General features: G+C 40.1%; 1 protein-coding gene across 1 annotated transcript in view; it reads left to right on the top strand.

The window, feature by feature from the left end:
* The first annotated feature begins 8,446 nt into the window (after positions 1-8,446).
* The window catches only part of DCAF17 (DDB1 and CUL4 associated factor 17), a 57,530-nt gene continuing 51,974 nt past the window's right edge, over positions 8,447-14,002 (top strand). Inside the window, exons 1-2 of the mRNA XM_063429728.1 lie at positions 8,447-8,506; positions 9,045-9,378. Of these exons, the coding sequence (XP_063285798.1) occupies positions 9,160-9,378 (219 nt within the window). The 5' untranslated portion in view covers positions 8,447-8,506; positions 9,045-9,159. The remainder of the gene's footprint in view (positions 8,507-9,044; positions 9,379-14,002) is intronic.

The raw sequence follows: 14,002 nt of genomic DNA on the forward strand, positions 1-14,002 counted from the left end.
TGCTCTCAGGCTATCAGCAGCATCCCTGTCTGAGGCTTTTCAATTCAAGCCTCGGAATGCAGCGGATTTTGGTGGGCTGTGTGACCCGGCATTGGATGAAAAACTTTTGAGTGAAATCATTGGTTAAGATAGTGTCCAGGACCTCCTCACAGCTTTCCAATTAAGTTATGGGGCCCAGAGTGTCTCTTTAAAGGAACACTCTAAGCACCACAACCATGACAGTATGCAGTAGTGATGATGGTGCCAGAAGTGCCCCGGAGTGCCCCCCAGTGCAAGTAGTCAAACGACAGTTGGGCAACTTACCTGAGGCTCACCGAGCGCCAGTCACCTCCTAAATTGAGTGTCAGATGCTTCCATTAGCTCTCCTGAGTGGAATCCTATTGTGCATGGCCAGCTCATTTGCTTAGAGCATCAGATGATGGATCTCAGCCAATAAACGCAGAGAAAGTCCTGCACAGCCGGGATAGCTTAGAGCAGAGAGCTTCCTCAGTGGAGGAGGAAACTGGTGCCCAGTAGACTCCCTAGAAGTTAGCAAATGGATTGACTGCCTACCCTAGAGAGTATCAGACAGTGGCTGAACTAATGCAGAGAGGGTTCCGGGTACAAGATATTATTTTGCCCTCCCCCAGCACAATGGTGGCCAAAACATAGATTCCCATCTGTTGTTCATGTCCCATAATGCATTGTCAGCTGGAGACCAACCATTTACTCATCCTTGCAGGGTTTCATTTCTGAGCAGTTTTTGTGTGTTTGAATGTAAGCATGTTATTTATAGAGTATGTGTGTGTGTGAAATTAAGGGGTATTTATCTGTACAGTATAGTGTTGGCCTTTAAATGGTTGGCATTTGCATGTTAACATGTACTGTTGCTACTTAAAAGTAGTGGTGTAAATGTGTATGGCGTTTGAATGCAGTGTGTTTGTATGTGGTGTTGGTGTTGGAATGCAGGGGTGTATGTGTGTGTAGTTTTGTTGTCTGTATATAATGTTGGTGTTTTAATACAGTGGTGTGCTTGTATGTGGTGGTGGCATTTTGATTGCACTTAGTGTTGACATTTGATAGCAGGTGTGTTTGTTTGTAGTTTTGATGTTTGAATGCTGGAATGTATGCAGATATACACATATGTGGCCACAGACAGTGAAACAGAAACACACTAACACACAGATACACACATGTACCCACTCAGATACACAGATACAAAAATATACCATCACAGACACACACATTTACACATACTGGCACACACACAGATACAAACATACGATTACAGACGCATACACACAGATACAAACACGTACACACACATACACACACACACAGACACACACTGATATTCCCATATACACACAGATACACACACTGGCAGACACACACACACAGATACACACTGACACACAAATACTGGCACACACATACACACTGGCACACTGGCACACACAAAAATAACAATTTAAAAATTGTTAACTTAACCACCCCTCTACTTCCATACCTTTTGGGTGCCGGGAGGTGACTTCCTGGCCTGAGGCTGGCTTATGCAGATGTCCGCAGTAAACCCTGCTCCCCTCTCTGTGCCTCCTCTGTGAGAAAGTGACAGGTAGTTCCACCAATGGTATCCGGGCACTCCTGTAATGTGGTTTTCAATTCATTTCAACATACTGTTTAGTAGGTAAGCCCCATAACATATATTAAAACGCACATGTTATTATTTACCTGTATTGCTAACCAGGGCTAGTTACAATTCCATACAATATATCGAAAATAATTTTAAATGGGAAACATTACACCTTCTGCAAATTATACCAATGAATAAAACGTTGAAAATCACATATAACTTTTTTTAACGAGATATTTTCTTACTTTGAAATATATCATTGTTGTTGTAGAAATTGACAAACAGTCAAGATGAGTCCTGGCACAGCGAGGGTACACAATAAATAAATAAACACAAACATTTTTTACCTTTTATTAAAATCTACATACTGTATTCATTGTTCTGAAAATATGTTCCATCCCTGGAATTTCCAATAAGGATTGACCGGGAGAGAATATAAAACACATATTTGTTAAATAGTGGGGATATGTAAACATAATGTTAAAAATCTTGGAAAGTAAAGTTTCTTTTTAACCAGCATACACATTCAGCTCCTTTCTAAGACACATTGAAAAAAAATGAAGTCTCTCCATAACTATATTTGCTCATGCTATTATTATGGGTAAAATTGTATTCCTTCCTTATTTTATAGTTTTTTTTTTTTAGTATTAAGTAAACCAAATATTCTCTCTGGTTATAAATATATTTCTAGAAAATGATAAGTCATGAAACGCCCTTGAAAAACGTTGGACAAAACAATGGTCGCAGAGCTACTTCTGAATTCTATTTGCATCTTTTGTCTCGTGAAGACATGTATTAACCATTATTTATCTTGACCAAGTAGAGATTATTCGCTGCTGGCTGAGCTCTCTCTACATTAATTCCCTGTGGCTTCTTCTACTGCAGTCCATATTACATCAGCACTGCATACTGTATCTGTAATAAATGCGTGTGCGTCTTAAGGAAGATGCATAGCCAAATACATTATTTTAATTGCATGGGGACACACTAATGCCAGCAATTGTCAAAATGCTGCTTATTCTGTCAGTAAAATATTTAAAATCTTAAGGCAACATACCAGAAAGCCATAGATGCTCTACAGATTGTGTGTGTTATTAAACTGGTTGGCTTTACTTTTGTGAAACATTTATTTGACATTCTTTCTTATGATTTCTTGCTAAATGTCTAAGATCATAAACAAACACACACGCAATGGCAACTGAATAAGTAATTATGCTGCTGCCTCTTTATAGGTTGAAAAAAAAGGCAAAAAATATAATATTTTTAAAGCTATGATTAACTGGTTTGCTGTGTTGCACTCCAAGGGTTAAAAGAAGAGTCGATGGATAAAAGTGTCTAAACGTTGTTTGTATTATGGTTGCGGCAGGATTGTGTCTTTAAATATTTCATGAACAGTTTTTGTTCTACTTGAAGACCACGTATATCATACAGCAGGACATAGTTGATTCTATAATTGTACTTACCTGAAAGCAAGGCAAGTACAATCCATGGGGAATCTTAAAGGGTTACTCCAACCACCATGACACTTATGCTTTTAGGAGTCTGTATGTGCAGCGTTTCTGCTTGAAACACTGCATATTCAGAGATATTTGCACTTTTGTGTCTGGGGGTAGTTGCACCCCCAACACATGTAACTTAGGTAGCCCAGAACTGCCTAATGTCAATTCTGTGCAAAAATTATGTCTGTTATCAAGGGAAAGTTTCAGTGTCCCCCTCCCCCTAGTGCTCCTCATTTTCCTCCCTTTAGTATATATGGCTTTTCTAAAATATGTTTAAATGCCCCCCAGCCCTCCTTCTTTCACCTAACACAGAGTGTGAGTATGCACTTTGAGTATGCATTTGATTAGACATCGCAAGGGAGACAGTGGCGTTAATGGGGTGTGGAAACCAGCATGGGGGAGCTTCTCCCTGCGTTGACTTCAAGGTAAATAGTTTTTTTCGATTTACAGTGTTTTACAAGTGAGAGGGATAATTTCTCATACCCAACAGGCACTGGCACACATACCGCGGTCGCTGGGGTCGCAGCTGCGACCGGGCCCGTCACGCCAGGGGGCCCGGCCGCCCTGCGGACCCCTGCGACCGGGTACCAGCCGCCATCTTTTGCGGCCCATGAAGGGGTCCATCGGGTGGCCCATCCTGTCAGGGCCACCCGATGAACATGGATTTTCATGTGATGATGTCAGACAGAGCTGGTAGGAAGTGACTGCCCCGGTCACTTCTCCCAGCCATCATGAGCCGCACGGGAGGAAGGAGGAGGGAGTCAGAGTGGGAACTCTGACTTCCATCAGGCTGAACCCCCACTGGACCCCAGGGAAAGTCACCCTCCTGCAAACGGTAGGAAACAAGAGGGTGACAAACATTTTGTGTGTGTGTGTGTATGTTTGTCTGTGTGTATGTGTATCTCTGTATGTGTGTGTGTATCTGTATGTATGTGTCTGTGTGTGTTTCTCTGTATGTACGTGTCTGTACGTGTGTGTGTGTCTCTGTATGTATGTGTCTGTATGTTGTGTGTCTCTGTATGTATGTGTCTGTATCATACAGACACATACATACAGAGACACACACACATACAGACACATACATACACACACACATACAGAGACACACAGGCAGAGACGCACACATACACACACACATACAGACACATACATAGACTGTATGTGTGTGTGTGTCTGTATGTGTGTTCATCTCTGTATGTGTGTGTGTGTGTGTCTGTATGTATGTGTCTATGGGTGTGTGTCTCTGTACAGACACACACACACACATAGACACATACATACAGAGACACACACACATACAGACATACACACACATACATACAGAGACGCACATACATACACACACACACAGACTGTATGTATTTGTGTATGTGTCTGTGTGTATGTTGTCAGGGATGTGTGTGTCTGTCTGTATGTGTGTGTCGGAATGTATATATGTGTCTGTCGGGGGGGGGATTGTCTGTCTATGTGTATGTGTGTGTGTCTTTATGTATGTGTCTCGGGGGAGGGGGGGCACGAATCGGTGGGGCACAGATGGGGGGGCACGGATCAGTTTCGCACCGGGGCCCCATGGATTGTGTGTAGGCCACTGCCAACAGGGCATTACAAAATAAAATCTAGATTTATTTAAAAAGGGCGGGAGTAATCCTTTATATAGCTGGTTTTAGGTGGAATTATGGCCATGCAGATAAAGTACATGCATACCTGGGTTGAAACTGAAGAAAGTAGTCAATTTAACTTTTCAGGTAACTATATTTCATGAAACCAGGACAATAACAAAGAAGCGTTTGCCTGAAGGGTGAAAAAATAAAAAAAAGAACAAACACTTTTTTGCCGACATGTTTCTCATATTACATATCTACAGGCAGTTATTTTGTTCCAAGCTGTGACATGAGTGCGAATGGCCATTGGGGCAAGCTGGGTAAATGACTGGAGTGTTAAGCTTGGAACATACATACATGATCTAATTAATAATACGCTATTCAACCATGAGCAATAGGTCATTTAGATCATGTTCGTGCACGACAAAGCAATATTTTCACTTAATGTACTTACTTTCTACAGAAATCTGCCATTGTAAAATGACAGTTCTCACTCATTTTAGTTTGGAAGTAAAACGTTTAAAAATTTTTTTGCAAAAAATGTTTTGAGCAAACAATATAGCGTTAGGAATACACATATGTATTCCTAACACTATAGTGTCCTAGTTACTGTATAGGTGGCTGTCCCACTCTGCAAGGGTTAAATCTTAAAGGGACACTATAGTCACCAGACCTACTGCAGATTGATGTAGTGGTTCTGGGTCTATAGCTTGTCTCTGAAGGCTTTTCTATATAAACACTAACTTTTCAGAAAAAAAGGCAATGTTCACATGGCTGCCTAGTAACACCTATAGTGGCACTCACTCAGACAACCACTAGAAGTGCTTCCTAGTCTAGTGTTGCACAGCGTGTATTACTGGCGTACAGCATCTCCACGCTCTGCATGGAGATGCCTGATGTTCCCCATAGAGATGCATTGATTCAGTTCATCTCTATGTGGAGATGCTGATTGGCCAGCGCCAAAAAATAATTCTTCAAATTAGCTATGGTCCCAGCTTAGTCACTTTCCCTATTCAAAGTCTAATTTTATATTTAATCGATAACCCTAATTGTACTGGAGTCGAATCTGAGCTTGGAAATTGAGGTTTAACTAGTCAAGTTGTGACTACAGCATATTTATTAAGGGTTAAAAAAATTCTAGATCAGCTATTTATGTCTAAATGTTGCACCAAGAGAGTACAGCATTGAGGTCTATGGAGGATCCCACAAGACCTTACATAAATAGTGCCAATTCCCTGAGACAGCTGGGGGAATTTACACTTCTAGACTCCGGTAGCTCCACACAGTGTCTAGAAGTGTCGGGCATAGGAAATATACAGAGACAAATTAGTCCTTACTATGCCTCTATATATCTTTTGAATGGTTTGGAATTTCAGTGAAATTCTAGGAGAGTCAAAATGAGTATTTCATAAAGATTCTATCTTTAACCCCTTAAGACCGCAGGGTGTTCTATGCCGTCCTTAAGGAAGCGGCTCTAGACGCCACAGGGTGGCATAGAACGTCCCCGTGATCTTATGTACATGCCCGGTCGCCGGCGATCGCGGTGTGGGGACTCACCTAGATGCCCAGGGAGTCCCCCTCCTTCCTTTTTGGCCCCTCTGGGCCACGTGATCACATGGTCCTCGCGATCACATGGGTGGCATAGCCGCCCAAGGCATTGCCAGCAGGGGGAGTGCCTGTAATGACAGGTACTCCCCCTGCTGTCTGAAATTTTTTTTTTTTAAACAGTGTAAAATAAATAATATATACTTCGATCATATATATATTTATTATATATATGATCTAAGTATATATATACACTTATGCACAACATACACATAAATACACATACACTGTCTAAGTGTATTTTAATAGTAATATATATATATAATTATATATATATATATATATATTCATATCAAAGTACACGTACAATGATATTGACTAAATATATATATAATTATCATTATATATATATTTATATATAATATAAAATAAACAAATATGTAAATACGTTAAAAAATAAAATTTAAAAATTAATAAATAAATAATATATATGTGTAATTTCGTTCTAACTGTATTTTAAAATTAATATATATATATAAATATTGATATCAAAATACATGTAGAACGAAATATATATATCTATATACATAAGTATATACGTATATATCACTATATAAATACCTATATATAAATAATATACCTTTGGGAATGCTGGGGGGGGGGGGGGGGTCTCCCTCTCCCTGGTGGTCCAGTGGCTGCTGGGCGGGCGGCGCTGGCGGGCGGCTGGTGAGTGAGCACTTCCTCTGAGCTGTCTGCTCAGCTCCCTCACACGCCGCCAGCAGAGTGAGGCTGGGAGCCGGAATATGACGTCATATTCCGGCTCCCAGCCTCACTCTGCGGGCAGCTGGCGAGGGAACTGAGCAGACAGCTCAGAGGAAGTGCTCCCTCGCCAGCCGCCCGCCAGCCCAGCATGTCAGTTAGCCGCAAGGCTAACAAGGCATTTGCCCTGGGCATTTGGGGGGCGGCTTTTTTTGCCGCCCCCTGGAAAATGCCGTCCAAGGCAAATGCCTTGCTTGCCTTGTTTGCCTCGCGGCTAAAACGTCCCTGACGGTAGCCCATGATGGCATAACATTTGCAATAGTAGACAACCCCAGGTATTGCAAATGGGGTATGTTCAGTCTTTTTAGTAGCCACTTAGTCACAAACACTGGCCAAAATTGGCGTTCAAATTAGTTTTTTGCATTTTCAAATATTAACACTAACTTTGGCCAGTGTTTGTGACCAAATGGTATGCCATCATGGCGGTAATTCTCATTCCTGGGCTACCATACGGTCTTAAAGGCAACGTAACCAATCTGGCGAATTTCGATGTGAAAAAACTGAAAAATGGAACACGCTATATTTGACCCTGTAACTTCCCAAAACACCATAAAACCTGTACATAGGGAGTACTGTTTTACACATGAAACATGGCTGAATAAAATATGTGCCTTTAATTGCAGTAAAAGCAAACAGTATTATGACATTCACAGTTAGAATGTCACGTAGAACTAAACATTTTTTTTTAAATTCTTATTTTTCCCCATTTTTTTACATTTTATTCATATTAAATTATGTTTCATACCTAAATATTTGATGTTAAATGAAAGCCCTGTTTCCCTTGAATAAAATTATATATAATAAATGTGGGTGCACATAATATGAAAGAGGTGAATTACGCCTGAACAGACATATAGCGCAAATTCCAGGTTTTGTTTACGTTTTGTTTTGATCACGTGTACATTTGGCTCAGTCCTTAAGGGGTTAATAAATAATACATTTTTCAGTGGTTGTGGTGGTGATAGTGCCTTTTTTTTAGTGGTGGTGACAGTGCCTTTTTTCAGTGGTGATGGTGGTGACAGTGCCACTTTAACTCACTATGAACCCCCCAGCTGCTGAAATTTCCCATTCACAAGACCTACAGTTCAGTTTTCCAACTTCCTACCCAAGCACATTTTATATTGCAACGTATTTCTATTTATTAACCATCTCTATAGATCACTAGAAAACAATAACATTCTAATGGAATGTCTGAAAATCTGCGCATCTAACTCTGCGTCTACCCGGAACACAGCCCAAAGAACCTCTTCCTAGGAACTCGCACACGAAGAGCATCACGGGTGGTGAAGTTTTTCAGACGCGTTTTATTCTAGGAACAAGGCGCAACGGGACTACATTTCCCATGAGCACAGCGTAACGTTTTGATATCCAACCGGAATGTGCTCTATGGAATTGTTTAGTTACAATTATTCAAATCTTACTAGTAAGGGGTAGGTGGAATAATTTATTACAGAGCTAAACACGTGAAATACAGAAAATGGCATGTAGTGTTTAAAATAATATTGCAAAAAAATAATAATGCACTTCACTTTAAAGACATAAAAATAATTCTATATTATCATTTTAATTTTTTTTTTTATAATGGACTATGTGTCATGCTTGTATTCCGTTATGTCAGGGATGGGCAACAGGTACTTAGTTATGGAGGAATTAAAACATAAATGATGCATACATGATATTGTCCGTTTATTCAACTTTTAGGTTGATTTATATTGACCTCCTTTATATACAATGCTGTGTAGGTCCTTATAACATCTCTGTGTGTTCACATTAATATGTGGCAAGCCTTTAACATTAGAATCTTGTGAAACACACATGGTTAAAGGCTGCAGTCATTTTGCAGCAACAATAATGTGTGCATGGAAATAATGCATTCTCAGGGCAAGAAAATGCAACATTGTCCCTTTAAATATACAGATGTGGTTTTTATGTAAATGCTTGGATTAACTTTGTATCTCTCTTCCACAGATCTGCAGTTAGATAGATGAGACCCACACTCTCTACATCACATGGAGTTACAGAACATTTTGAGTACACAAGAAAGATTTAGAAACACAGTGCAGATGTACTTATCATTATTTGGATGCCTCGTGTACATGGGCTAAAAATACCAGTGAGTGGAGATATGAATTCACATGAAAGAACACCTCTAAACAAGGGTTGTACCAGAGTCTCTTTAAGGACAAGCATTGTGAAAAATATATGTTCCCAAATCTGTCGGAGGTCACAGGGTTCCTTCCCACACAGTGCATGTGACATCAGCAGGATTAATCTGAGCATTTTAAGCAAGCTTGTGTGTGAGGTAATGTTACTATGTTATTCAAATTGTGTGTAGTATCATCATAACCTATACTAGCCAGTCTTTAACATAATACTGAACATACTCACAAAGTCTATTTCAAAAACAGTTTTTAGGTTTCATCAACCACTTAAACTACTGAAATTCATCATTCCTGAACTAATGTAGGTGCATGAATAAGGATTTTAAATGTCAGATCATGAATATTTCATACAAATATGCCTGTAAAGGTAATACATCCCTTACTCCTCATTACAACATACAGGACAATTCAGTAAAGTGTGAATTGTTTGAAATTCAGAATAGCGGAATTGTAAAAATTCTTCCAAGTCAGTGGTGTTTTACATTTTACTATATTGGCCATAACATTTTAAATTTGCTAGCAATGGACGTTGGGATTAGGCTGCTTGTTGTAGACCACGAGACTTAGTCTATGGAGTCTATGGAGGATCCCATGATATATTGGGATCCTACGTAGACATCGGTGTTGTACTCTCGTGGCTCCTGCCAAATAAAGCTGCAGGAGCTAAAGACAGAAGACGGTGAGACCGGTGGGGGACAGCTTCAGGTAAGTCTATCTACCTTCCTCTGCACCCCAAGTGGGGATGTCACTTTAGGAGTCTTTGCAAAAGACCCCTAAAGGTGGCAGAGTCTCTTTAATTTTTTTTACTTTTGCCAACAGGCGCAGGTAATACACACTTCCTGCTTTTTTGCCCGGATCTATTTACTTTTCCCACGATTTCCCTTTCTTTGCAAGTTACGTTGATTCGGAAATATGAGGTCAGATTTTTGCCAGAGGCTCAAGGAAGCAAGGTGAATGGTTAGAGTTAGGACCCACCTAGGGCGGTCTGCCTTGACGTTGGCAGGTGGGCTCATCCTCTCATGGCCATTGGAGGTAACTAAAAAACCTCCATTTGCTTAAAAATACATAGGGATTAAGGAGAGAGCGCAGGTAACTTGTTTTTCTTTGGTTTTTACTATATATTGGGGCTGATGTGTACTGTAGTCATTTGCAGCCGCCCAGTGATGGGAGTGAGCGCAGGACTTATCTTTCTGCATTTGTTAATAATTTTTTGACAGTTTATAAAAGGGCAGATTTGACCAGAAAACAGCATTATTATAATTGTGGGGGCAGTATCACCTCCCTGGCTGTCTAAGTGAGGTATTTTATTCCACTTCCATTAGCTAATGAAAGTGGCAGGTGCTCACATCTAGATATCGCCTTCCTTCCCACCCCTTTATTCTCAATAAACTATAATACAGATCATTGAGTAGCATTGAAAAGACATGATCTCGGGCGCGCAATCTCACAGCGCCAGCCAAGTGGCTTCTCAATTTCTAGAGAAAGTGGAAGGGTGGCTTGCAAATGGTGCAGGCTGCAGGTCTGCCACTTTTGCAAGCTGTTAATTCATCTACCCCCAAAGGAAAAAAAAAATGCTGAAAAAAAAAAAATGCATGTATTCTTTGGGGTTATATCAACTAAGTAGTCTGGAGTGTTCCTTTCATTGGAACTTACCTCTAGAGCTAGTTCAGGAGATTGCTTAGTTTATTTGACCTATATTGGTTAACATTAACTTCACTAAGAATTCTTTCTGAAGTGTTATTAGTTTGTATGCTAAGGATAAGGCTATAAAAAGTTCAATAGGAATTAATCCCAGGAGTTTGCTTAGGAGGTTTCCTTTTGAGATAATAGAGTTGTGGAAACATACTTTGACTTTCTTTAAATGTCCAGGCTGTGTCTTTTATTTTTTAGCTGGTGACGTAAGAGTGAAATTCTACTAATCTAAAGCGATAAATTAGAGCCGGTAATTTGCTACGATCAAAAATACTACTTTGACCTATCTGTTTTACTTTAATTAACAGTATGATAAATGTTCATGGAGCATTGAATCTTCTTTTTTGACAAGTGCCCAATTTATGCATGAACATTAAGCTTGGTTACTCATTCTTCAGATCTAAAATTAAATCTGTAACCCATTCTACAAGTGTAATATTGTTAACAGTTAGATATATTTTGAAAACAAGAGGACTCGTCTTACCAGGGTCATCACTGGATTAAGGGCAGTCCTGCCGAATGGCGCCTTGTCAAGCTGAAGGGCCCATAAGGGCAATTTTAAAGGGGGACTTTGGGCAACCTAACCACTACAGCTTGCTCCAGTGGTTTATTGACCTTGAACCTGCTAAAGCCATCACCCCAGCATTCTCACCCAATGTCGTTAAGGTTGAATGAAACTGATATGTACAAGTGTTATATCTGTCTTATCTATGTGGATGAGATGGGGCAGTCCCTAGATGTCAGGGAGAGCATCAATTTCTGGCAATCCATTCCTAAATGGTTTGATATGAAACAGGGGGAATTTAAGTGGCTAAATTGCTATGAGTGGTTCGTTAACAATATGCAGTATGGTTGGTGAAGGAATTATTCCCCTCTTTCCCCCCAACCGGACCACACTGAAGATCTTCCTCAGAGTTGTCACCTTACCTGAGTGCATTGTCCGCTCCTCTGGTACTTAGAAGTAGCAATGCTGTGAGGATGTGATGTCCTATCCCTTGCTCCCGACGCACAAGGTGCTGCTCTGGAATGCGTTGACAACCTGTACCAGTCGTTTGCTCCCTGCTAGACCCGAGGGAAGTCACCCTCCAGCAACAAACAAAAAAAAAAGATTGGCTAAAAACATGTATTATTTTAAAGCGTGTGTATCTGACAATTTGTATTTGTGTGTGTGAGATGCATTAATATGTGCATTTATGCTTGGTAATACATTGGTGTATTTGCATATCCCACAACATTGGCATCCTGAGAAACGGGATGACGGAGGGAGAGGATTACAAGGTGGTGGGTCATTGATGCAATTGTGTCACTGGCTCTGCCCAAAGGGACAGGCCTGCCAGAAAGGGGGCATGTCCACCAAAATTAATGGTAGCTCAGCCTGGCATTATTCAGGCCACTGTGGGCAGGACTGGCAGGGAGCTCTATTTCAGTGCTCTCTCTTCAGGGTCCTAATTCCTTGAGTGCAGCGTGAGCGTATCTATAGATGAGCTTGTGCTACACTTTTTGGGGACAGTTTGCTAGTTTTCAGAAAAGCAGGGCATTGGAGAACAAAGACATGATGGCTTGCCTAAATCAGGACCTGTTAGGTGGCATGAAGTCATATGTGTGTCCTTGTTGTGAGTATGTATCTGTGTGAGTTTATGTGTACAAATGTCTGGGAGAGAATGCCGAGTGGAGCCGAGCCAGTGTAAGGGGCCCTAAAATTTCTGATGGCAGCCCTGCTTCCTATAGCCAAAACTTGTATCCACTGCAAGCAAACAAATTATTGTGAGCATTAGGGGATCATAAAGATGATATGCACGTTTTAACCACTGCATATCCTGTGAAATAGTATGTAAAACCAAAATAGGTACTGACCCAGGGTTCAAGAAACGCTGACAGAGCATATACAGTAATGACATTTCCACACACCTATGATGAGTAAGCTTACTGCCGGCACATACACATAAACATTTTTTTTCCCCTAGAGACATCTGTGGCTAGCCTGCATGTTTTTAGATAGAATGATTTATTTGAAAGTCTAAAAACCACTGGAATTAGTCTTGCTGGAGTAAATGATGTCCCTACTGACAAAAACCTTGTACTGAAAACCATCAAAATACCAGTCTTTTAATTGCTTCTATTTAATCCCTTCATAGAAGTAGATACAATACACGATATGGATCCAATTAATATCCAAAATGTCACTAATCACCAGTTTATTCATTTACTGCAGTCTTTTATCTCTTTGGCAGAATGCCATTTAACTCATTGGATACATTTTCTTTCCAGTCTCTTCACTGGCAGTCAGTCAGTTAATGCTGAATTCTTGAGTCATGCCTAGGGAGTCTGCCGAAAGATACCTTAATAGTCTATGAAATGAAAATTCTAGGGCAGGGAGGGGATTTGTGGAATTGCCTCGCTTACTAAGCAAATAATGTGTTAAACATTAACTTGGAGAATATAGCATATTTTTATGTATTTGTGGAGACTTAACAAGCTGTTTAAATTGATAAACAGGTATCTAAAAAGTCTGCTTATTGTGTGTGTCTGTGTGTGTGTGTATATATATATATATATATATATATATATATATATATATATATATATATACATATGATTAAACACATGTAGATTTTATTTATTAAACTGGTAATGTGATGTAATTCCAGTAAAATACAAGTTTAGCAGGCTAAGATTGCCACAAGGCATATGTATGTATATGTGTTTGTAGTATCAGTTAGTTAATAACACGTAGCTAAGATACTGTCATCACTGTACTGACCAGGTGCAGGAATGTAAGAACTGGAATTACGCGTCCCTCTCCTTTGTATCAGATGAGCCACGTGGTTAGACCGGATGGATGAGTTTAGACTCTATTCATTAAATAGGTTAAGGGTATGTGTGGGTGTAGTTAATTGTGGGAGGAGCTACAGTGCTATATAAGGAATGTACTCTATGTATTCAGTACTCAGACTTTGCTGTATTTTGGTGACGCTAGTCCCTCTGAGTCCCGATCGGTGATCCAATAAAGAATCTCTTCCTTCCTGAAGAAACCTGTGTCCATCTCTCTGTGCTTGGCTTCCGTCAGTTTCT

The sequence above is a fragment of the Pelobates fuscus genome, chromosome 8 (genome assembly GCF_036172605.1).
Source record: "Pelobates fuscus isolate aPelFus1 chromosome 8, aPelFus1.pri, whole genome shotgun sequence".
NCBI lineage: Eukaryota > Metazoa > Chordata > Amphibia > Anura > Pelobatidae > Pelobates > Pelobates fuscus.